This window comes from Cervus elaphus, chromosome 18 (genome assembly GCF_910594005.1).
Source record: "Cervus elaphus chromosome 18, mCerEla1.1, whole genome shotgun sequence".
NCBI classification, from domain to species: Eukaryota; Metazoa; Chordata; class Mammalia; order Artiodactyla; family Cervidae; genus Cervus; species Cervus elaphus.
In genome coordinates this window covers 124458389-124484491 of record NC_057832.1, presented here as the reverse complement: position 1 = coordinate 124484491, position 26103 = coordinate 124458389, and the positions used below count along the sequence as shown (strand labels likewise).

At 52.0% G+C, this 26103-nt stretch overlaps 1 protein-coding gene across 1 annotated transcript in view; it reads left to right on the top strand.

The window, feature by feature from the left end:
• VIPR2 (vasoactive intestinal peptide receptor 2) overlaps positions 1-22920 on the top strand; it is a 66958-nt gene extending 44038 nt beyond the window's left edge. Inside the window, exons 6-13 of the mRNA XM_043873035.1 lie at positions 11659-11800; positions 14731-14881; positions 15726-15786; positions 16700-16769; positions 17237-17328; positions 20791-20920; positions 21002-21043; positions 21624-22920. Coding sequence (XP_043728970.1) covers positions 11659-11800; positions 14731-14881; positions 15726-15786; positions 16700-16769; positions 17237-17328; positions 20791-20920; positions 21002-21043; positions 21624-21797 — 862 coding nt within the window. The 3' untranslated portion in view covers positions 21798-22920. The remainder of the gene's footprint in view (positions 1-11658; positions 11801-14730; positions 14882-15725; positions 15787-16699; positions 16770-17236; positions 17329-20790; positions 20921-21001; positions 21044-21623) is intronic.
• The last annotated feature ends 3183 nt before the right edge of the window (positions 22921-26103 follow it).

Here is a 26103-nt window from a genome sequence, read left to right as displayed (position 1 = left end):
GCCTCCAGTCCCGCGTGGGGGGCGGGCACTCTCTTGGCAAGAGTCCCTCCATTTCCTTTTCCTCCAGGCACTACATATCCTCTTTCTCTTTGCTAAAATGTAGTTTGCATGTTGGTCAGTGTTCAGATAACATCAGTGACATAGCAAATGGAGTGTTTTAAAACATTAGGAGAGCCATTCTTGGAAGAAAAATGAGTGAGTAAAGGCAATGGAATGTGTAGACGAGATCCTAGCAGCTGTTAGGATGTGCTTCTCTTGGTTCAGGCATGTCAGATGTGACAGGCGGCTGATAATTCTCAGGAAGAATGAGGCAGTGCCTTTAATCTAGAACTGCACTTTGAAAAATGTAGGAGAGACCTGTCATTTTATATGATTAAAAAACTCTTTTAAAAACTGATATAATATTATTACTATTTGCTCTGCATCTTCTATATTTTACTGTACATTTTAAAATCTTGAAATTGTTAATACAGGAAAAAAAACAATTTAAGGAGGTAAGCTGGCACAGGGTAATTTGAATGAGAAAACACTCGCCTTGTTTTTGAAGAGCTCCTATCTCAAACAGTCCATATAGTTGACATCAGTGTAGGGCTTCCCCGGTAGCTCAGCTGGTAAAAAATTCTGCCTGCAATGCAGGCGACCCAGGTTCGATCCCTGGGTCAGGAACATTGCCCTGGAGAAGGGCATGGTTACCCACTCTTATTCTCTTGCCTGGAGAATTCCATGGACAGAGGAGCCTGGCAGTCTACAGTCCATGGGGTCGCAAAGAGTCCGACACAACTGAGCAACCAACATTGACAACAATTTCCCTCCGACTTGTACTTCATGGCCTATTTAACTATTGCAAGTACGGTCGTGGCCCACGAGGAGACTCTCAGGGGTTTTATGCATATCAAACACTGTCACCGTTCGTCCCCTGAAGGTGACACTTCTTGGTCACGGGCAGCACACACCTGCAGTGGCGGTCACTGCACCGCTGGCTCTGCGTGTAACGGCTGCAGGCTGGGCTCCACCTTCCGCCTGCTCACGCCACCCCCGGAGAGCTGTGAGACTGAGCTGATTCTAAAATCCACGTTATAAAAACAACACGCCCCATTGTCTTGGTCATTACACCCAAGAAACAGACTTCTTTGCAGTCACCAAACATTTATTCTCCCAAACAGCCCAGAGGCTAAGAAAGGACCGAGCCACCACGACCTTACTTTACAGACAGAGAGGGAGCATCTCGTTTCGTCCAAGGGTGTGCAGACTTGGGTGCCGGCGCAGGGCCTAGCTCTGCGCCCCGTAGTGGGCGGTCAGTCGCTGTGCTCCGGACCGCGTCCCGGGGTTCAGGCATGTGCTCACAGGCCCAGGAGTAGCTGCAGTGATTGCTCCAGCCTGTGCTGTGCATTTCGTCGGGGTCATTATTAAGAATTTGGTCCTTAGAACACCTCCACCAGGAGAGCACTCTTGGTCCCAGTTGTAGCAACTCAAAAAGGAGGCCCTGCTGCTGAACGAGGGACGGCAAGGTCTGATCCACAAGCACACTCACCCCATTCACCTTCAGGAATCCGTTCACGCAGTCATGGGGCGTGTTAAACACACGGAACAAACTTTGTGACTGAGGCCCTGCGGGCCTGTTACACACGGAACCCACTTCACTACTGAGACCCTGCGGGCGTGTTACACAAACGGAACAGACTTCACTACTGAGGCCCTGCGGGCGTGTTACACACACGGAACACACTTCACTGCTGAGGCCCTGTGGGCGTGTTACACACAGAACAGACTTCACTGCTGAGGCCCTGCGGATGTGTTACACACGGAACAGACTTCACTGCTGAGGCCCTGCGGGCGTGTTACACACACAGAACACACTTCACTGCTGAGGCCCTGCGGGCGTGTTACACAAACGAAACAGACTTCACTGCTGAGGCCCTGCAGGCGTGTTACACACATGGAACAGACTTCACTGCTGAGGCCCTGCGGGTGTGTTACACATGTGGAACAGACTTCACTTCTGAGGCCCCGCGGGCGTGTTACACATGTGGAACAGACTTCACTGCTGAGACCCTGCGGGCGTGTTACACACAGAACAGACTTCACTGCTGAGGCCCTGCGGGCGTGTTACACACAGAACAGACTTCACTGCTGAGGCCCTGCGGGCGTGTTACACATGTGGAACAGACTTCACTGCTGAGGGCTTGTAGGTGTGTTACACTCATGAAACAGACTTCACGACTGAGGCCCCGTGGGTCTGTTGCACACGCGGAGCGCATCTCACTGCTGAGGCCCTGTGGTCTGTTACAGAGAACGGCCTTCCCTGAGTGAAGCTTCCAGCAGGGGCCTGGGTAGGGCTCCCCGCACTGAGATCCGTCTCCCCGTGAGCACAGCGCCCAGGCCGCGGTCCAGCAGGGGCAGCGCCAGGAGCCGGGCTCGGGACATGCACAGCCATCAGCTCCCACTTCCCAGCAGGTGACTGCTAGTCAGAGCTCTGACTGCACATGCTGATTTTGCCTCTTTTAGCCCTTAGGGAAGGAATGCCCAGTCTCTGGGCTCCTCACTCAGCGTTTGCAGGGAGCTTGGCCCACGTCGTTGCTGTGGTTGTCCTGTGTGAAGATAACACAGCTGACTTATTCATTCAGTGTCCGTGGAGCCGGGGTAACTGTTTGACAATAGGCAGTGCTGCTGTGAGCATTCATGTGTCATCTCCCGCACACGTGTACACACTTCTTCAGATGTGTGTGTGTGCACGCCTCCCCTGGTATTCCCATCTCTTTTATAGTTATACATCTTTCCTGATCATAGCCATGCACACACTGTGTCTCTCTGGGTGCTGCACACTCATACCTGCTGCGTGAAGATTCCTTCTACTCCATCTCCCACCACCATTTGTTATCCCAGTTTTAAAAGATGTTGCCATGTAGTTGGGTCTGTATAATATAGAATTGTGTTTTTAATTTGCATTTCCTTGGTGGATCATGATATAATATGTTTGGAAACTTTTCTTTTTTTTTTTTTTTTTGCAGTACCATTTCAAGTGTCTGCTCATTTTTCTGTTCAGCTGTCTCTCTTTTTTTTAAAGTTAATTTTTAGGGGTTCTGAAGTGCAGCCTTTTGTCAGCTCTGGGGATTACAGATTTTATCTCCAGCACTGTGGTTCAACTTTATACTACCCTGATGAGGTTTTTGATCAGTGAAAGTTCTTCATTTTAATGAAGTCTGTTGACTGTTTGTCTTTATGGTCAGAGCTTCCTGAGCCTGTTACAATGTAGAAATTTTATTATTTTAACTTCTTGTGTTTGGGTTTATGATCCATGGGAGGTTTATTTTTGTGGATGGTGTGAGATAGGGGTTGAGATCCATGTGTTTTCTCCGTGAGTGTATTCAGTTTCTCCAAGACCATTAGCTGGAAAGCCAGCCTGTGCCCGCGCACCGCAGAGGCGTCTTTAGGACTGTGCACTGAGGGGCTGGGTTCTCTCTTGTGTCCCGTCTGCCCCTTCATCTGTCACCTGCCATTTTTGCGTTGTTGTAGCCTCTGTGCCTTTGTAATAAGTCCTGATTTCCAGCAATGTAAGCCTGTCAACTCTTCTTTCTCCTTACGAAGAGATTGGTCATCTGCATGTTCATGTGAATCTTAATCAGTTTGTCAGTAGCCATTAAAAACAAAAGAACTGATGGGATTGCATTTTGGATCATATTGAATGTGTAGATCAGCTTGGATAGACTGGACATCTTCACCATTTGAAATCACCCAACCAGTGATTTTAGTAGCTCCTTCCATTGGTTTGGACTTTCTTTATTTCTTTCAATACTGTTCTGTGGTCTTAAGAGTAAATATCTTGGACATCTTTTGATAGTCATGCCAAAGTCCTTGTTTATGCTATTGTATATATTTGTGTATTAACTTTCTAGAAAATGAATTGATTTCTGTATATTAATCTTGCTTCAGCAGCCTTGCTTAATTTATAAATTTTATAATTATTCTGTAAATTCACCTGGATTCTTCTATGTGCAACTCATGTTTTGGTGAAGTACAGTGACTAGAAGTGATGGTAGCAGACCACCTTTCCTTATTTCTGAGCTCAGAGTGGAGGTTTTAGATATTTCACTGTAAAGCATGAAACTCACTCCAGATATATTTGATGATACTCTTTATCAGATTAAGAACACTCCTTTCAATTTCCAGTTTTCTGAGTTTTTAATCATGAATAGGTCATGAATTTTGTGATAATTTTTCTGCATATAAGGACATAAGTAGGTGATTTTTCTCATAAGTTCATTTAATATGAAAAATTATATAGGGAGATTTTCTGATATTAAATCTCCCTTTCATTCCTAAAATAAACCCTATCTGGTTGTTCTATGTACTATCCTTTTACTATGTAGCTGGGTTTAATTTACTAATATCTTAAGATTTTTATGTCTACATTCATGAATTTATCTATAATTTCCTTTTTTATAAAATCAGGCTTTGCTATGACAGTTATGCTGGTCCACAAGTGAATGAGCAAGTGGCCCTATTTCCTATTCTGTGAAATACTGAAGGTTGAATAAGGCCCTGCTTCCTCTGTAGTGTTTGTGGAATTCACCAGGAAAGCCATCTGGGTGGAGAATTGTCATGTGGGAAGGTTTTATTTTTAGGTTCAAGTTTTTAAAAACAGACACAGGATAATTCAAATTCTGTTTCTCTTTATGTTAATTATAAGCTGTATTTTTCAAGGAATCTGTTCATTTCATCTATATCTTTATATCTCTTATCATATTTTCATGTGTGTAAGAGCTATACTTATATCTCCTTTTTCATTCCTGGTATTGGTCATCTTAGTTTGTAGTAATGCTTCCCAAGGCCCACTCGATTTTATACTCCAGGATGTCTGGCTGTAGGTGAGTAACCGCACCATCATGGTTATCTGGGTCATTAAGACCTTTTTGTATAGTTCTGTGTGTTCTTGCCATCTCTTCTTAATCCCGTCTGCTTCTGTTAGCTCCTTGCCGTTTCTGTCCTATATTGTGCCCATCTTTGCATGAAATGTTCCCTTGGTATCTCCAGTTTTCTTGAAGAGATCTCTAGTCCTTCCAATTCTATTGTTTTCCTCTATTTCTTTGCATTGCTCACTTAAGAAGGCTTTAACTCTGCATTCAGTTGGGTATTTCATTCCCTTTCTCCCTTGCCTTTCACTTCTCTTATTCTTTCAGCTATTTGTAAGGCCTCGTCAGATGACCATTTTGCCTTCTTGCATTTCTGTTTCTTAGGGATGGTTTTGATCACCCCCTCCTGTACAGTGTCACAAACCTCCATCCATAGTTCTTCAGGCACTCTCTCTACCAGATCTAATCCCTTGAATCTATTTGTCACCTCCACTGTATAATCATAAGGGATTTGATTTAGGTCATACCTGAATGGCCTAGTGGTTTTCCCTACTTTCTTCAATTTAAGCATGAATTTTGCAATAAAGAGCTCATGCTCTGAGCCAGAGTCAACTCCAGGTCTTGTTTTTGCTGACTGTATAGAGCTTTTCCATCTTCAGCTGCAAAGATTATAATCAATCTGATTTTGGTGTTGACAATCTGATGATGTCCATGTGTAGAGTCGTTTCCTGGAATGTGAAGTCGAGTGAGCCATGGGAGGCAATACTACAAACAAAGCTAGTGGAGGTGATGGAATTCCAGTGGAACTATTTAAAATCATAAAAGATGATACTTTTAAAGTGCTGCAATCAACATGCCAGCAAATTTGGAAAATTCAGTAATGGCCATAAGATTGGAAAAGATCAGTTTTCATTCCAATCCCAAAGAATGTTCAAACTACTGCACAATTGTGCTCATTTCACATGCTAGCAAGGTAATGTTCAAAATCCTTCAAATGAGGCTTCAACAGTACATGAACCAAGAACTTCCAGATGTATAAGCTGGATTTAGAAAAGGCAGAGGAACTAGAGATCAAATTGCCAACATCTGTTGGATCATAGAAAAAGCAAGAGAATTCCAGAAAAACATCTGCTTCATTGACTATGATAAAGCTTTTGACTATGTGGACCACAACAAACTGTGCAATATTCTTAAAGAGACAGGAATACCAGACCACCTTACCTGCCTCCTGAGAAACCTGTATGCAGGTCAAGAAGCAACAGTTAAAACTGCACATGGAATGACAGGCTGGTTCAAAATTGGGAAAGGAGTACATCAAGGCTGTATATTGTCACCCTGCTTATTTAACTTATATGCAGAGTACATCATGCAAAATGCTGGGCTGAATGAATCACAAGCTGGAATCAAGATTGCCAGGAGAAGTATCAACAACCTTAGATATGCAGATGAAACCACTCTAATGGCAGAAAGTGAAGAGAAACTAAAGAGCCTCTTGATGAAGGTGAAAGAGGAAAGTGAAAAAGCTGGCTTAAAACTCAACATTCAAAAAACTAAGATCATGGCATCTGGTCCCATCACTTCATGGCAAATAGATGGGGAAATAATGGAAATAGTGACAGGTTCTCTTTTCTTGGACTCCAGAATCACTGTGGTCAGTGACTGCAAATCATGAAATTAAAAGACGTTTGCTGCTTGAAAGAAAAGCTATGACAAACCTAAACAGCACATTAAAAAGCAGAGACGTTATTTTGCTGACAAAGGTCTGTATAGTCAAAGCTAGGGTTTTTCCAGTAGTCATGTATGGATACGAGAGTTGGACTATAGAGAAAGCTGAGCACCAAAGAATTGATGCTTTTGAGCTGTGGTGTTGGACAAGACTCTTGAGAGTCCCTTGGACTGCAAGGAGATCAAACCAGTCAACCCTAAAGGAAATAACACTGAATATTCTTTGGAAGGACTGATGCTGAAGCTGATGCTCCAATACTTTGGCCACTTGATGAGAACAGCTGACTCATTATAAAACACCCTGATGCTCAGAAAGATTGAGGGCAGGAGGAGAAGAGGTGAAGAGGATGAGATGGTTGGATGGCATCATCGTCTCAACAGACATGAGTTTGAGCAAACTCCAGGAGATAGTGAAGAACAGGGCAGCATGGTGTTCTGCAGTTCATGGGGTCGCAAAGAGTCAGACATCACTTAGCAACTGAACAACATCGGTCATTTTTATTTTCCTTCTTTGTATCTTGATGAATCATACTGTATAAAGTTTTATCAGTTTTATCAGTATTTTCCAAGAACCAGCTTTTGACTTTTTTCTCTTGTATGCTTATCTATTAAGTTACTGACATGCCTTCTTACCTTTATTATTTCCTTCCTTTTGTGTTCTCTGGTTTCGATTTGGTATTCTTTTTCTAGCTTGTTAAGTTAGATGTTCAGCCTTCCTTTGTTTAAACTGCTTTTATTTATATCTACAAATTTCCCTCTCAGACCTGCTTCATTCCCATCTTTCAAGTTTAAAGATGTGTTTTTCATTATCATTTAGTCCTAGTTTTTCTAAACTCTTCTTTTTTGATTATCTTTTAACTATAAAAGTTTATAGTTTAATTTCCAATCTGTTATTAGTTTTCTATTCAGCTTGCTAATGATTTCTGGCTTAACTCGTAATCAGAGAGCGTACCACATGAATTAAATCCTCTGAAATTAGTCAAAGTTTCATTTTCATTTTAAGACAATGCAAATTCTACAGTTATTGGTTTGTGTGCTACATATATCATTTACATCATTTATCAATCATGTTATTTAAATATTCTAAATTTTACTATTTTGCATAACTACTTCCCCGGTGGCTATGGGTCCATGGAGTCACAAAGTGTCTGACACAACTGAACAACTAACACTTTCACTTGTTCTACCAGTTACTGAGAGACGTGTATTAAAATCTTCAACTATAATTGTGGACTTAACTATATCTCCATCTATTTATTTCACTATTTTGCTTTATATATTTCAAGGTTATGTTATTAGGGGCACACCCATTTCATATTTTATCTTCCTATAAGCTGTCTGTGTTTAGTAATGTGCCTTGCCTTAAAAATAAATCTACTTTTATATTAGTGTAGTTATGTCCGCTTTCTTTTATTTGATATCTGCAAGATATATCCCTGTTTTACATTTGAGTGTTCTATAAGCTCCATGTAACTGAGACTTGCTGTTTAATTCCGTCTGTTTTTAGTCGCACACACAGCATCTTACACTCACATTCCAACCACTTGCCGACAAGCTGGAGTTTCAGTCTGCTTCCATCTCTTCGCTGTTGTCTCGGCTGTTTCGTGGCCCCTGTACTCTGTTCGTGTTTGTTTTTAAGTTGTCAGGTATTTTTATTATTCCAGTGTTTCCCTTTTGGATTGTTAGTCGTATATTCAGTGATTCTACCTCTGATTTTCACCTCATGTTAACAAAGTGCATCCGTGTCTCACGGGCACTAGCCTCCAGTTACTATTTCCATCTCTTCCCAGCAGCTCAAGCCTTCCCTTTGCCCTCATGACTTCTGTGCCATTGTTATGTATTCTAATTGGGCACATATTTTAAATGCCACATGCATGATCACTATTTTTGTTATTTTCAAAGGCAGAATTTGTTTAGAATTGCCCATCTGTCTGTCTTTCCTTCCTGCATCTTCATGTTTCCATCTAGGTCATCTTCCTCCTCCCTGAAGATCTCCGTTTAGGAGACCAGGCCTCCCAGCAATGAATTCTCATGGTTGTTGATTGCCTGAAATCATCTTAATTTTGCCTTCACTTTTGAGGATATTTTTGAGAGTACTGAATTCTTTGTTGGCAGTTACTTTCTTTCATCACATTAAAGATGTACATCATTATTTCTTTTGAAAAAGTCAGCTGCCAGTCCCACCATAATGCTGCTGAAGGATGAGTCTTTTTCTCTGGGTCCTTCGAAGATTTTTTTCTTTGTCTTTGGTTTTTAGCAGTTTTGCTGTCATGGGCTTTAGTGTGGTTTTCTTTGTAATCCTCCTTCTTGGGGTTAGTGGAATTCCTTTAATCTGTTATTATACTTTATCAGTTTCAAAAATTCTTGGCCAGCAGCTCTTCAAATATTTCTTCTACCTTGTTCTCTCTCTCTTTTCCTTCTGAAACACCATTTTCACATGATAAATATTTTCAACATTTCCTGTACATTTCCTCTTGTTTCTTTATATTTTCCATTAATTTGTTTCTCTCTACTTTAGACATGGGTTTCCCAGGTGGCTCAGTGGTAAAGAATCCTGTCGGTGCAGGAGACACAAGAAACACAGGTTTGATCCCTGGGTTGGAAAGATCTGTTGGTGGAGGAAATGGCAACCTGCTCAGTATTCCTACCTGGAAAATCCCATCGACAGACGAGCGTGGCAAGCTGCAGTCCATAGGGTTGCAAAGAGTCAGACACGATTGAGCACAAGTGCATGCAGGACTTGAGACATAGTCTACCAATCTGTTTTCCAACTTATAATAATATTCTATTATTTTACTGTGTCTAATATAGTATTTAAACCCAGCTATTTAATTCTTAATTTCATGGGTTTTTTTAAATTTTGAATTTTCCATTTGATTTTTACAATTAATTCCATCCTCTAATCAGTATCATTTCAGTCACTTAGTTGTGTCTGACTCTTTGCAGCACACGAGGCTTCCCTGTCCATCACCAACTTCGGGAGCTTGCTCAAACTCATGTCCATCAAGTTGGTGATGCCGTCCAACCATCTCATCCTCTGTCTTTCCCTTCTCCTGACTTCAATCTTTCCCAGCATCAGGGTCTTTTCCAGTGAGTTAGTTCTTCACATCAGGTAGCCAATGTATTGGAGTTTCAGGTCCAGCATCAGTCCTTCCAATGAATATTCAGGACTGATATTCTTTAGGATTGATTGGTTTGATCATGCAGTGCAAGGGACTCTCAAGGGTCTTCTCTAACACCACAGTTCAAAAGCATCAGTTCTTTGGCACTAAGTCAGAAGTAAAGGGAAATATTTATTAGGTCACCATCCTCTAATTTTCTTGGAAATATTTATCAGAGCCATTTTATAGTCATGTCTTAAAATGCCAGTATCTGGATCTCTTTCTAGTCTCTGGTTTATTTTTTTTTTCCATTTTTAACTGCATTTGATCATTTGGTACTATTTCTGGCATATTTATTAATTGATTATTGAAGTTACATATAATTAAATCATAGAGGCTTTAGATGGTATCTTACCATAGAGAGGATTTACTATTTCTAGCAAGATGGGCAGACAAGCCTGAGCCAGGCAGGGACTGAGTCAATCTAAGGCCGCATTTTAGGCTCTCTGAAGGCTGGTTTGTCATTATTCCTAAGTCACAGCCCTTTAGGGGTTTAAGATGAAAACCTAGGAATCCTTCTACCCATCCAACACATGAACACCTTGGGAAATGGAAGAAAGAGAAGGAAAACCTCATACTGCCTGCAGAATCTGAGGCTCCCTGTGGCTTCCTTCTCTCCACTCTGTTGCCTTGAACGCCCTTAACGTCTTTTGCTGTCTGTTCCATCCAGTGACACTGTCACAAGCTCTGGGCCTCTGCTCGCTAATCAGCGCTGTGCCCTGAAACCTGGATTAACCCTCAGCCAGGAGGTGAGAGGAGGCTACATTGCCCGTGCTCCCTCCTCGCCGGGTCCCCAGTCCTTTAGGTCCCAGCCGCCGCAGCTGCCCTCCAGAGCTCCATAGACAACTTTTTAAATCACAGCTGACATGCGAGGGAGGTCAGATAAGTTTCTCTTTGGAGCCACAGGTGGAAGTCTGCTTAGAATATATTTATTAATATCCTTGAAATTTGTAAACTCTACTTCAACTTAAGGAGTTAATGGTTTAATGATCTTGGAAGTATGTTTGTGAGGAACAGCTTGTCTCCAAACAATTAAAAGTCAGAGTTAAATCAAATATCTAATTAAGTCTTCTCCAAAGCAGAATTTAAGTGTTGTAAAATGATTATAAACAAAATGTTCTTAACATGTTTTAGAGAAGCAAATATCACATAAAGTTAAGTTCAAAGACAGGTTGTTTGAGGTGGGTCTTGCAGGAAGTTTGCTGCGGAGATGCATGGTGTTCACATCTGTGAAGTGGGGTGTCCTTCTGCAGGCTCAGACGCACCGTGGCTGTGCTGTATACATTTATCCCCAAATCCTGTTTCTAGGACTTTGCTCTAAGGCACAAAGTCAGAAATAAAGGGCAATATTGATACACAAAAATGTGTACCATAAGGCAAAGCTGGAATACTTAAATATGCAAAGAATACTTAAATTGTTCAGTTCAGTCTCTCAGTCGTGTCCGACTCTTTGCAACCCCATGAACTGCAGCACGCCAGGCCTCCCTGCCCATCACCAACTCCCAGAGTCCACCCAAACTCATGTCTATTGAGTCAGTGATACCATCCAACCATCTCATCCTCTGTTGTCCCTTTCTCCTCCTGCCCTCAATCTTTCCCAGCATCAGGGTCTTTTCTAACGAGTCAGCTCTTCGCATGAGGTGGCCAAAGTATTGGAGCTTCAGCTTCAGCATCAGTCCTTCCAGTGAACACCCAGGACTGATTTCCTTTAGGATGTACTGGTTGGATCTCCTTGCAGTCCAAGGGACTCTCAAGAGTCTTCTCCAACATTGTTCACTTCCGTTAAAAAGAAGCTTTAAGATGAAAGCCACGCGGGCGTCTGTCGCAGTGTTTAACTCTCCACCTCTCCCTCTCCCATGACCCCCCTTCCCCCGTCCCCATCCTCCCTCCCCCTCGCCCTCCCCCCCGCCCCCCCTCGGCAGGAAGCTGCACTGCACCCGGAACTACATCCACCTGAACCTGTTCCTGTCCTTCATCCTGCGGGCCGTCTCGGTGCTGGTCAAGGACGACGTGCTGTACTCCAGCTCCGGGAGGCTGCACTGCCCGGACCTGCCGTTCTCCTGGGTAAGGCTTACGGGCTGGGGCCCCTAGGCGGCCTTGTGAGCTCCCGCCCCGCCACCAACCTCCGTCTGGGATGAGGTTCAGAGCCGGCTTCACTGTGGCCCCGGTTGGGGTGGGGGGCGGGGGGTGTCCGGCCTGCGCTCAGAGCATCTCAGGGCGGCGGGCGCCGTGAATGGGGGCACAGGCGCTGCCCGCTGGCAGCTCACGGTCCGAGCGCTGACCGGGGCAAAGCCGAACTCGCTGCTGGGGACCAGCAGCAGCTGGGGGCTGGAAGAAGGGGGCACAGGTGGGCACGCGCGATGCCGTGTCCAGGGTTCTGAGCGGTGGGTGCTTCCAGCTGGCCGGACAGGTACCACCTGGGGGAGCGCGGCCCCGGCCCCTGCCCGGGCCGCAGTGCGGTGACCCGGCCGCGAGGGGATCGCCCGGTAGCTTCTGCGGTGGACCTAGCGGGCCTTTAGGACGAAACTCAGTTTGGCGCGTTCATTAAGCGCGCCTCGGGCCAGTGCTCCTCTCCTCTGGGGTTCGTCAAGGCACCCGGTCAGATCGGATATCAGCTCTTCCACGCGGAGCCAGACCTGGCTCTCCGCCCACATCCCACGTGGATGGACCCATCTGCTGACTCCGTTCCTCTGGACTGAAGAGGTCTGAGTCAGGGTCTCTCTAAGACTATAAAGCCTTTCGCACGCTAGCTTCAGCCGCTTCCCAGCCACAGGTTAATATACCCCTGGGGACAGTCCCGCTGTGAGGCGTGGGGACTGAATGCAACAGTAAAATCAGCAGCATGGCCCTCCACCCGGACGTCTCACCCAGGTGGAAGGGGAGCCCACAACCTGGCACACACACTCTTCACACTCTGTCCCATCGAGGAAGTTTGGCTCCAACCCTGGAAGGACAGCTCTGAAGACAGGGGCTTTGAGCGGCACTGGGGGAGCCCACGTCCGCGAGTGTGGAGCAGCTGGCACACAGGACACTGGAAACCACACAAGTGGCCGCGGCCCTCACCTCTGCCGCTCGCTAAGCAGTGAGGGCTCCGGGCTCCAGGCCCACAGAAGTGACAAAGCCTCCTTCCCCAGCCTTGCAGCCATCACTTCCACACGTTTAAGTAAGATCTCCTGTTTGCTTGCTCTTAGCACCTGTGGACGCTGTGAGTCTCCCCAGCACCGTAGGGAAATGCCTTCTGTCCCCATAGGGCCCGAGAGGCAGGCGTTTCCAGGTGTGACCCCTGAGAGTGGCTTTGACAGTCATGGATGTGGGTGCAGTTTTCTCATCCTTTTCGAGGGGGTGGGCCTCAAAGAAGCCAGCTTTATTGGCTCGTAAAGTGGGCCTAGAGACAGAGCGTGGCTCCCATCCCTACCAAGGCCAGCCCACACTCACACGGACGCCTCCTTCTCCGCACTTCTTGGTTTGGGTTTCATCTAAACTGTGGAAACTGCGCTGCACTGAACAAGCGACCCGAGGGCCACCTGAAGCTGACCTTCAGCAGGACCTCCTGCGGACCCTGGGGCTCAGCGCCCTGCACGCCTGGCTGCTGTGGGTGGTAGAGGCTCCCAGACGGGACAGGACTGGCTGAGGACCCGCTGGGCACCAGGCAGGGTGCAGTCCTGGCCACTGGCCTCTCAGCCTTCCCACGACTGAAGGTCAGCAGACAGCCCCTCACCCCGGAGCCTCTGCCCTTGGAGTGTGTTGATGGCAGATGAGCCGCGGGGAAGAAGTGCAGACATGGCATTTTAAACATTTTACCAAGAAGAAGGAATTGGAATCATCTTAAACACACTTTGTGCTTTTTCCTCCTTCTACAGTTTATCTTGGAAACTCTGAGTCTACCAGTGTCCCAGGGTGTCCTTTGAATCTGGAAGGTGTGATGTAGTCTGTGTGACCGTTCCGCCAGTAACAGACACACCTTGGTTTATGTTTTCTGCCACCACTCGGTCAGGGGAGACTGGAGAGAGTCTGGAGGCAGCGAAGGGCACGTGTATTTAAGTTGCAACAAGCAGAGCTGGTCGCCGTGGGCGCCGCATGTGCAGGACGCTCCTGCTCCAGCCAGCAGGGCTCACTGTGGGCTCCTCCACCCACGGGTGTGGGGTCCTGCTCCCCGACACCCGGACCTGCCTGTGTCACTGTTCCAACAAGGGGCGCCAGTCCCAGGGTCTCATCGCTGGGTTTTTACGTGCCTCTTTCCACTTACCGGGCCCAGCCCTGGTGTCCTACACATGCCGGACCCCCTCCCCACACTCGGCATCCGTAAACCTCAACCGCCTTAGAAGGAAACAGCAGGAGAAGCCTGGTGCCAGGAAACGGGAGCCGCGGGGTCAGAGCTCCCCACAGCCCGGCGCCCGCCTGAAAGGCCACCATGCCTTTCTTGCCTGGCCACCAGTGCACGCGTGTGGGTCTATCCACACGGTATTAGTGTATCCACCCTGTCTGTCCACAAATGTGCATTTGGGGAGCAGGCTGTAAAGATACAGAATGATAGCAATAAAGTCCTGGGGGGTTGTTTACAGTGCATTTATATAACCTTAGTGATCTGAAGCCTACATTTCCCTTTTCTGAACGCGGGAGGAAATAATGTGTTTGGTGGGTTTCTCTTCTGTTTTCCTTTACTTCTCCTCTCTTGTCAAGAGTACACAGTGAGGACGGAGAGAGGACAGAGTGGGACTGAGCGGAGGGTTAGTGGAGACGACACGGCAGGAGGAGGGGGGCTGGGCCCCACGCGGCCACTCAGGGCGACTGTCCCCTCGGGCGTGGTGTGTGTCTGCTCAGCCCGTGTCGCCCTCCGCGCACGCTCGCGCCGCCCCTCGCCTGGTCCAGGTGGGCTGCAAGCTGAACCTGGTCTCAGGCAGGACCTCTGAGCTCCTCGCGCGCACGGGCCACCTGGGGACCCGGAGCGGCGGCCTGTGACGGCGCGTGCGCTCACGCGGCCCCTTCCCATGCAGGTGGGCTGCAAGCTGAGCCTGGTCTTCTTCCAGTACTGCATCATGGCCAACTTCTACTGGCTGCTGGTGGAGGGGCTTTACCTCCACACCCTGCTCGTGGTCATCTTTGCCCCCGGCCGGCGCTTCCTGGCCTACCTCCTAATCGGATGGGGTAAGGACTCCCCCTGCCTGCCAGGTGCCTGATTCCCGGCCCCTCGAACCTTCCCACGGAGACTCTCTCCGCTCAGAAAAACGCTGGGCTGCCCCTGGAGGAAGAGAGTCAACACCTTAATGTTTTGGGAGCCAGAAATTGCAAGTGAAAGTCGCTCAGTTGTGTCCGACTCATTGCAGCCCCATGGACTACACAGTCCTTGGAATTCTAAGTATTCTTACTGGAGTGGGCAGCCTTTCCCTTCTCCAGGGGATCTTCCCGACCCAGGGATTGAACCCAGGCCTCCCGCACTGCAGATGTGCGGATTCTTTACCAGCTGAGCCACCAGGGAAGCCCTGAAACCTGGTTAAAACCACTGTGACTCTCGTTCCTGGGGTGAGCCCCAACCGGGACATGGTGGGGCAGAATCAGAAAGAAGGGGCCTGGGAGAAGGAGCAGGGAGACCGTCCCCAGTGAGGTCCCGCTAACGTGCTCATCAGCGGGGCTCTGCCTAAGCTGGAATCAGAAAAGGGGTGAAGCTGCAGACCCCCACCTTCTCAGTGAGGGGCGCCCCTTCGGGTCTCTGCCAAGTTGGGACACAGCGTCTCCAGCACGTTGGTACCAACAGCCAGAAACACATGCGTTTCAGGCCTATGAAGCCTTCAAACACGTATTTAATGATATTCACTGCTTAGTAAGGCGTGAGGGTAAGCCTGTGTGTATTTATGAAGAGTTTCCATTAATCTGTCCATCAGAAAGCCATCGTCCCCGCTGGCGGGGGCTCACGAAGGCTTCCGTGTGCTTCCCCGTCGGGCTGGTCCAGGTGGCCAGTGCCGGGCTGGAGTGACCGGGCATCTCTCTGCAGGCATCCCCACCGTCAGCACGGGTGCGTGGGTTGCGGCCCGGCTCTTGCTGGAGGACACGGGGTGAGTGCTGTGCCTGTGGCTGAGGGGGAGCGCCGCTGACAGAGGCCCTGGGGAGCTGGAGGGCACCTTTGTTTCTGGGTAGAAGGCAGCCTCTGGACGCTCGGGGGTGGGGGGAGGACTCAGGGTGGGGGAGCTCAGAGAGGGGCCGCGGAGCAGGTGGGGCTGAACCAGGGCTGGCCGCAGAGCGGGGCCTGGGGTCCACCAGGCAGAGATGGAGCTGCATCTTAGGGAGACCGCTGTGGCCCAGAGCCCAGCGGGAAGGCATCCAGGCTCAGCCCTCTGAGGCCCTGCGGCTGGGCCAGGCCCAGAGGCTTCTGCCGCGCCCAGCCTGAGGCAGCCCCAGCTCCCACCGTGGAGCCCAGCCCCTGCTGTGCTTCGTGCAGACCCAGCTCCGCCAGCCACCCTGTAAGCGGTCCTGTCAGTAACAAACGCCCCAAGCTTGGCGCTGAAACAGGTCCAGTCCATCGGTGCGCCTCTGTGCCTGGCTCTGGGCAGCTTTCCCACTCGGTCTCGCTCACTCACTCGCCGTGGGTACCTCCCTGCAGGGGAGGCCGGGGCTGTGGGTCTAGATGGGCCACACTGAGTTCCACGGACTGCACACCCTCCTGTCGGAACCAGCCAGGCTCCAGGACGAGGGTGGGTCCGCTCTGCTGGGAGGGGTGTGGGTCACAGGGAATCGGGGGGGCATTGTACCAGCCTGCTGTCCCAGCTTCCTCCTGGAGACAGCACATGGCAGTCAGGAGCAACCACCTAGCAAACCTGTGAGTCGGGGGCTCGTCGTGGGCGGTGGGGGGCGGCTTGTTTGGCAAAAGCCCCTCGTAAGGGGTGAGGCCACAGGCGTGTGCTATCCTCCTGTGCTTGGTTTGTAGATGGAATCCGTGATAATGTGATTTTCCTTCTCTTTCTTCAATAGTTGCTGGGACACCAGTGACCACAGTGTTCCTTGGTGGGTTATACGAACACCGATTTTAATTTCTATTATAGTAAGTGACTTCTGCTTGGAAACCTGAGTTACCACCAGGTTGCCCTTGGGCAGAGAGCCCTGTGGTGAATGCAGATGGCCCCGTTCTACTCGGTCTTCCGAGACAAGAATCCCAGGCCAAGCTCTTCCACGAGGGGCTCGGCCACCGTCAGGAGGAAGGGGAGGGCTAGAGGGAGACGACGGGGGTCACGGTCAGCTCCCCCAAGTGTGCAGCCTTCTATCTGAACTGGATTTCCATCTGTGGACTGCACGCCTTAAAATGAGTGTTCTCAACTTAACTGCCGCAGCCTGGTGTCAACACATCGGTGACGCCACAGAGCAGACCCCAGCTGGGCAGGGCGCTGGTGCTCCTGAGCCGGCAGGGCCCGGAGCCCCGTTTCAGGCGGGGCTGAGCCGCAGACATCCGGGCCTTGCCGCCTCCCTTGCAGGGGGACTTCATACCCTGAAATGTCATCTCCTTTTGTGCAGGTCAATTTCATCTTTTTCGTTAGTATTATACGAATTTTACGGCAGAAGTTGACATCCCCAGATGTCGGCGGCAACGACCAATCACAGTACAAGTGAGTATGTGTTTAGAGCCAGCTCGGAATCACCCTCCCCAGCCTCACGCAGCCTGATAACTTGGAGTACCTGTGTGGAGAGCAGAGAAACTGGGGCTCGGGGACCCGCACATGATACCACATCTTCTCCTTTAGTCACAGGAGCGTGCCCTTGGCCAATTTACAGGGATCCCTGGACATGGAGTGACTGTCCAAGGGCTAGCAACACCATGGCAATTATTCAGGCTGAGTCCTTCCCTTCCCTCCAGTGTGGACCTCCTCTAGAGAGCTGGGAATTGAAGTGTTCTATTCACTCTCCTGTTTTGTATCCTGACCTTTTCTCCTTGGCCATACGTCATTTGCATTTTATATTTGGTTCTGTCTTCCCTATCGGACGACATGGTCCAGGCAACACCTCTTGTGGGCCTTGTACTTAATAATGACTCAGTTGATGTTTGTTGCCTGAATAATAACAGGAAGGTGGTTATCATAGTCTCCCTCATGGGAAAGAGAGTAGGGTTTAAGTAATCATCCACCATCATCCAGCTAATTAACAAGGACTGAGAACTCTGTAAAGGAACTGGAAGATTCTGTAAATCTCTATCAAGAATTCATAAAGAACAAATAGAGCCTGCGACTCGGGTGTAAACTAAAACTAGCCCAGTGTGGAGGCACTGGTCCAGCTGGTCCAGCCTTGGGTTCAGGCAAACGGGAGCTGGAATTGCAGCCCCCGAAGCTGCGTGGCCCCAGGAGGCTACCCACCCACCCCAGGACAGTGGGCCCTTCACTGCCTCCGTCCCGTCCCTCCTTGAGACGCAGGGTGGCCTGGGGGGACATTCAGGTGGCCTCCCCCAAGGCGGGCAGCCCAGTGCATATTCTGCACCAGTTGGAGGCCCGGGGGAGGTGCCTGCCCTGCAGCCCGCCTGCCTCCTCTCCTGTGGAGATGCTGGCAGTAAGAACAGCCACTGAGGCTGTAAGCGCTGATAGAGGGGGTCTTCAGATGATGCTTAGTGCCCGGCCCCAGTAAGTGCCATGATGGGGTGTGTAAGCACACACGTGACCAGCCTGGCCCCAGTAAGTGCCGTGATGGGGTGTGTAAGCACACACGTGACCAGCCTGGCCCCAGTAAGTGCCGTGATGGGGTGTGTAAGCACACACACGTGACCAGGCCCCAGTAAGTGCCATGATGGGGTGTGTAAGCACACACACGTGACCAGCGTGGCCCCAGTAAGTACCATGATGGGGTGTGTAAGCACACACACGTGACCAGCCTGGCCCCAGTAAGTGCCATGATGGGGTGTGTAAGCACACACACGTGACCAGCCTGGCCCCAGTAAGTGCCATGATGGGGTGTGTAAGCACACACACGTGACCGGGCCCCAGTAAGTGCCATGATGGGGTGTGTAAGCACACACATGTGACCGGGCCCCAGTAAGTGCTGTGATGGGGTGTGTACGGACACACATGACCCGGCCCCAGGCTGCGGCAGGCTCTGCTCGGCCCTCGGTGGGGGTCAGGCCACAGATAGCAGGCATCCCCCCGCGCTGTCCCTGCCTGGCTGCCCCCAGACCCACCCAAGCTGCAGCTGCAGCTCCGGCCGCCCCTCACCAGCACTCCCAGGTTCTGCAGGTCTCGCTCACTGCCACCTTGACCTTTCCTTTGGACTCTGGGGAGCGATCGTAAGTGGATTATAGAGAGGGATGCTTTTGTTTTGGAAACAAAATTAAGTGGGGATAATAGAATCTACTCTTTTTCCAGAATAACAAAGGCAGAGCACATCTGTGATGCTCGCCTGCCTGTATTTTGGCATGCTTTCTGTCTCCATCTCATAACAGAAGTGACAGATCCCCAGACACAGGGCCCCAGGGGTCCCACCTCTAAGCCCCCTTTCTAGAGACCAGCAGAGTCTGAACCACAGGACTCCAGGCAAGTCTCTCTGACGTCTGCCTAACGGGCCACTCCCTGCAGAACTCCAGCCTCACTCACTGGGCAGACACCGGCCTCGGTGCTGAAGGCCGTGAGACCGCTGTGCGCTGCGGTCAGACGGTCAGGCCTGCACGTGACGGCGGGGGTCCTGAGGCCTCCCCTGCCCAGCAATGCCCCAGTCACGCACGCAGGTGGGGCAGAGTTCATGCAGATCACCCAATACAGAGGAAGCCCCTTCTTGTGAACTCTGCGGGTGTCTCAAAATATGTAAGCAAAGTGGTGACTTCTAAGTATTCAGTTCAGTCCAGTCGCTCAGTCGTGTCCGATTCTTTGCGACCCCATGGACTGCGGCACGCCAGGCCTCCCTGTCCATCACCAACTCCCGAAGCTTGCTCAAACTCATGTCCATTGAGTCGGGGATGCCATCCAACCATCTCATCCTCCATCCTCCGCTTTCTCCTCCCGCCTTCAGTCTCTCCCAGCATCAGGGTCTTTCCCAAGTGCTGGGTGGCGCCAACCTAGCAGAGCAGGTGGGGAGGATCCGGAGGCGCCCCTCCCTCGGCTCCCTCCACGTTGCCAGGATGAGGCTGCTCATCGGGGCGGTGGCTGGTAGCTGGGGTTGCGGGGGGCCCAGCCCCTGCCTGCCCGCCCGGCCTCCAGGTGACCCCGGGGCTCCTGACCATCAGACATGGTGGGGTCGCTGCATCAGATACAGCCACGGGGACTCCCCCGAGAAGAGGCCAGTCCACCCGCAGAGACCTTATGTAACTGGGGGGGGAGGTGCAGCTTGGATTCCAAGTCTGAAGAGCCCCCCAGTGACACTCGTGTGCAGCTGTGAGAGGCCCTGGCTCATCGCAGGTTCTCCAAGGGGTTTCCGCTCAGCAGCTGCAGGCCTCTGTGCATCTGAAGCAGCTTCTTGGGCTAAGGCCCAGACGCTGAGTCAGAGTGGCCTGCTTCAGCGTGGCCTCGGGTGGTGCCGGGGCCGGTGCTGGGGCCTGGGGAGCGCTGACCTAGCGGAGATGACAGGTACCTGCTTGGGGCGTGGGACGGGCTTGGGGGCAGGTAGGACTGAGTTCAGCTGTCTTGCTTTCAACACCACTGCAGTGAGAAGAAAGTCTGCTCTTTGGTTAGGAGGGTAAGAGCTTCCCAGCAGGGAAATGAGATCCGGTGCAGGCTCTCCCGCTCCTGAGACTTCTGAGCCCCCCAGCAGGGTCGCCTGTAGGACCTGTCCACGACCGTCAGGGGAACACCCTCTCGCTTTTGCCCAGGGGCAGCCCTGCAGCACCTGCTCTTTGCACCTGAAACTAAAACTCACCCCATCCTCCGGATGCTGGGGATGGTCTCCGCTGCTAAAACCAGGGACACACAGGGCTGTCTGACCTGCTCAGACCAGTGCTGCCCTTTCCGACTGGCCACGATTCCCGTGAGGGCTTTGCTGCTCTGCAGGGCAGAGTGGGGCTCGCCCCTGCGTTTACACGCTCTCCCGGGACGGGCGGAGGTGTGGCTGCGTAGGGAGGCCCTCGGCTGGCCAGAGCGTGACCCCTCTCTCCGCTGCAGGAGGCTGGCCAAGTCCACCTTGCTGCTCATCCCGCTGTTTGGCGTCCACTACATGGTGTTCGCAGTGTTTCCCATCGGCATCTCCTCCAAATACCAGATTCTGTTTGAACTGTGCCTCGGATCCTTTCAGGTGCGGCGGGCCGGGCCGCGCGTCCCGGGCGTGGGGGTCGGGGTGCAGGGGGGCCTCTGACCAGCATCGTCTCCCTTTCAGGGCCTGGTGGTGGCGGTTCTCTACTGCTTCCTGAACAGCGAGGTGAGTCCTCTGGCCTCCCGGGGGAGTGCAGGCTCCCGGCTCGTGGGGGCTTCCTTAAAACACCCCTGAAGGACCTGCTTCCCTGGGGACTCAGACAGTAAAGAATCCACCTGCAATGCGGGAGACTTGGGTTCAATCCTTGGGTTAGGAAGATCCCCTGGAGAAGGACATGGCAACCCACTCCAGTATTCTTGCCTGGGAAATCCATGGACGGAGGAGCCTGGTGGGCTACAGTCCATGGGGTCACAAAAGAGTTGGACACAGCTGAGCAACTTCACTTCAAAAGATCTGGAGCAGGTCTACCTTCTGGGGGTCACTCGGCTGGGGTCACCGCCAATGCCAGCTCCCACAGGTCTCAGCTCAGCCCTCCTGTGTGTCTCAGCCGCCTCCTGGCTCCTGGGTGGAGCCCTCTTCCCTTGGTGCCTCCTACGTCCCCGTCCTCTCCTGGTTCCCAAGCCTGCCTGACCACGGATATCATAGCTTCCACACCCAGAAGGGGGCCACGGGGGGAGATTTGCTCTGGGGCCGGGGGCCCCCCAGCTCCCGCCCGCTGAGCCCGTGCGGCCATGCCCCGCTCCAGGTACAGAGCGAGCTGAGACGCACGTGGCGTGGCCTGTGGCCCAGCCGGCCCTCCGCCCGGGACCGCCGGCTGCACAGCCTGTCCATCTCCAGGACCGGCTCGGACGGTGCCCTGCAGGGCCCCCGCGGCTCCCGCGCCCCATCCCTCCTGCAGACGGAGACCTCAGTCATCTAGGGGCCCCAGTGTGGCCCTGGCCCCCGCAAGGGGGGCCCAAGCGGACTCGGCCCTGGCCACCCAGAGCTGGGCCTGGCTGACCCTCCGGGGGACTGGGTGACCTCGAGACCGCCTGGGACTTAAAGCTCATGATTGTCAAAGTCCAGCAGTCAGGCGCTTTGTTGTTCATATTATTTGGCCATGCAGACGAACCCATTTTCAAAGAGACTAGGAAAGACCGAGGTGGTAGAACCCAGGACTTGGTGTCAGCGACTGTGGAAGAAAGAAGGGGTTTTCTGATCTCAGCACCAGTTCTCAGGGGGCGCAGGCCTGGGCTGGGGCGCTGGCCTTCAGGGATGTGGTCACCGCTTCTGAATGACCTGCACCACTGCTCTCCCAGCCTCAGTCACGGGGCGGTCCGGCCCGTGGTGCGCAGGACACGTGGACCTCCCCCGAGGGCCTCCACGGAGCCTCCCGTACGCCCAGCAGGGCCCCTCGCCTCCGCACCCCCGGGCGCCCAGGGCCCCGCCTGCTCACACCACATCCGGACTCTCGCCTCTGCTGCTGCGCTCAGTTCTCCTGCCGCTCCGTGACACCGGCCCCCCCTTACCAACAAGGCCACGGAGCCTTCGTCTCGGGGCATCACGGAGCTGAGCGTGGGTGCCTGTCGTCAGGACGGCCGGCGCTGGGCAGCGGGGCCAGGGGGCAGGGCTGGGCTGAGGAGTGGGCCGGACAGCCGGGGCATGACTAGGAGGCTTGTCACCGGCATGGTCCCTCTGGGGGGTGTGCCCGGCCCCCGGTGAGGGGAGCCTGGCCCAAGAGCGTGGGACAGCCACAGGGGCCCGGCAGCGGAGCCCCAGCTCAGTGAGCGAGCGCACGCCCGGCACGCCTGGAGAGCCGGCCCAGTGCTTCGGGCCGCCGTCTGGCGTGGGTGCTGGCTGCGCACCTAGGGATCTGTCAGCTGCCGGCGCCTGGTGGTCCGGCCCTACGGGAGCAGAGGGGAGACTGCCTGTCACTCCCCGACAGCAGGACAGAGGTGACCGAAGCGCCCGACATGTCACTGCAAAGCGCTGTAAACGTGTGCGCGTGGAATGTGCCCCAGCCGCCGCGCGAGACCACTTGAATAAAACCCATTTTGTGTCTGTTTGCTGGCTGACTCTGACAGCATCAGCGTCCTGAGGACGTTCACAGGAAGCTGCCCGCCTGTGAAGAGGAACTCGGGCAGAGGGTGGGCCATTGGGGGCGGGCGGGCGGCAGCTCGGGGCCTCTGGACGCCGTCGCCTCCCGGGCACTGGCACCAGTCGGGACTGCTCCTTAGAGGCCTGGTCAGTGGGGGGTCCATGCAGGGGCTCCCAGCACTCCTGGAGGTCCCAACACACACACCCCACTCCACGGAGCCTGGGGACCTGCTCACCAGGGCAGGGCTAAGCGCACATGGGCTCTCGTGTGTATGTGTGTGTGCACGGCTTCTGGGGGCAAACTCCTAACCGTGGCATTTGTGCCACCGACAGATAAAATCTATTTCTGGTGAACCCCATGCTCAGTCAGACTGCCCGATTCCAAGGGGCATATCGCACACTGCCAAGGCATTGCACCGTACGTTCTCCAGAGGCTGAGCTAGAGATGACTTAGAAAAGAGCGGAGACCAGCCTCTGGTGGTTTCTCAGAGCCCCAGGCTCCGGGTGACAGGACTCTGTCAGCTGTCTGCTGGTGGAAAGAGCTTCGTGAGGACTTGGATCAGGTCTGTTCCAGACTTGGGGAAGAGAAGTGAACACATGATGTGGTGATGGGTGTGTGCCCAGGGGCTGCTTTGCAGAAGACGCCACCTCTACAGACGGAAATAGCCAGAGCATTCCTTTCTTACCAAGAACGGCAGTTTTTTCCAGTGGTGCCGTTTTCAGGCTAGAGAAGCTATTCAGAGGAGTTACCAAAGCTCAAACATTAGAGGCAGATATTAGCTAAAAAGTGAAAAAGCTCTGAATTCCATCCGCCACCTGCCTCTCACCCGCTTGGGAAGTCAATATTACCATCATGAGTGCGTGGTATTTCCCTAACATTTTCTTCTGGGTCCATGCAAGCTTCTCTCCTCTCCCAGTCTGCCTTCATGGAGAGTAGGTCATATTGTACAGACATTTCTGCAACTGGCCTTTCCGTTGGGATAGACGTATGTGGGTCTGGCCTGTCTGCACACAGACCTGGTTTACCCCTAACAGCTGCGTGATTCTCCGTGGCACACGTGCTGGGTTTATTCCACCACCCCCATTCACTGACGAGCGTCTGAGCGCTTCTGTGTCTGCGCAAGCAGTCCCGCAGACCCGGCCCAGAAGTGGGGGGCCCTGGGCGTGCGCGCTGGGCTCTGAGCAGGCCTGGCCCGGAAAGAGGCAGCCAGTGCCCCTCTGGCCGAGCTGCGGTTGACACATCACTGGGGCTCCCTTCTCTCTTCACCCCAATCTGCCTGTCTTCAGTCTTGAGGACGGTGAGCGTCTCCTCTTTATGGAAAGCTTTTCCTTTGGTCCTGAGCCTCAGCCCGACCCACTGACACAGGCGTCAGGGAGGCGGCCACTGCTCCAGGCGGCCGTCCTACCTGACGGAGGCCCTGCTGAAAGTTTACAGATTAACGCGTTTATTCTTGGAAACGGGGGAGAGACTCGGCAGAGGCCAAGGACAGTGTGCGTCTCCGTCACTTGTTTGCATCACCGGCCTTCGAGCTCTCGGAGAGGCGCACTCGGCTTGTGGACCTCACAAAGGATTTAGGGCATCTTTTATACAGAAGTGTGCTCTTTGGTAGATGGAAGGAAAAGAGCTTGTCACTTCTTCTCCTCTCTAAAGCTTTACTGAGGACAGGGGAGCAGGCAGAGGTGGCGGGAGGTCCCCTTGTTCCTGACAACAGTCCCACCTCCCAGGGCATCCTGGTGGGAGCAGGCCTCAGCCCCAACACTGACCCAAAGCTGTCGCTGGGATCGATGTTAAAGCTGCTTGTATTCAACCACTGACACTGCACCTCAGGGGACACAAACTATTGAAATACAATCAGAAAAAATGAGGCCGAGTAGCTCCAGTCTCTCCTTTGGAGATTTAGGGTTTTACAAATCCTTGTGTGCTGGATGTTATAGGTGACAAAGTATGAGAAGCAGCGGTAAATTCACGACACCTGAAGGATACAAGCCCGTGGCTTTAATCGTCACAATCATGCCCCCAGAATATGCAAAATTTGTGATTTTCTGATCTTCATACACTCACAACCCTGTCAGGTTTAAATCACACAATATACCGAGACCCCGTGATAAGGTGACTCGTCACCCTGCAGACTTCCCCGTGCTCGGGTCGGTGCGTTTTCCCAAAACTGTCAGCCCTCTCTGAAACCCCGTACTCTGTTCTTAGCACTGTAGGAAGCACATCTCTGGAAGCATAGTTCCAGGTTCTGTGTGTGTGTGCACAAAACACAGTTCTGAATGCTGGACCGGGGGTATTTCCGGCAGGCACCCCCAGCCGCCTCCCCGGGGCCTTGGCTAAGCATCTTCCTCTCCTGTCCCTCTGAGGAGGGTCGCTCCTCATCAGACAGGCTGAGGGCTTTGTGCTGGAGGAGCCGGAGGAAGGCGGGGGCCGCCCCCAGTCCTGCTCTGTGACCTCGTTTTGTGGGTGTCAATCAACCAACAGCTTCTTAGCTGGGCTCTTGTGCTGCTGCTCCCCCAAGTTCTCCCCAAATCATCCACAGGATGACCTTTCTGATGTGCCCTTCAGGTCACACTGCTCTGGGGGACCCTCACTACCGTGACCCCAGGTTCTCAGCCAACTCCACAAAACGGTCACACTCCCTGCCGGCAGGCTGGACTAATCAAAAATGCACAGTTGCGGGTTAAGTTTTACTGGGGCAAAATGAGGACTATAGCCCAGAGACAGCATTTCTGATAGTTCTGAGAAAGTGCTCGTAAGAAGCATGAGGGAAGGTCAGTATACATATGATTTCAGTGAAGGGGGCATACATACAATCAGGCACAGAGTTTTTGCAGAAGGTTTCTGCTAGTCAAGAGGGGCAGTCAGCACCATGAAGGATTTTAGTGTTCTAGATATGGAGGAGGAGATAGAAGAACTGGGCTCGTAAAATCAGCTCCTAAAATACCTACCTGACGACCTGTTCTGCCAGTTTTTCCTGGAGTGCAGAGTGCCTCGTTCCTGTCTCCACCCTGAGCTCAACACCTTTCAGGGGGTGTTGAGGGTCGGTGGCTACAGTGGCGCCTGGTTCAGTCCTCACCGAGGACTCACCAAGGTGGGTGGCAGGTGGCCGTCTGTAACTGAGGTGAGGACTACCCCAGGGGTCTGAGGCACT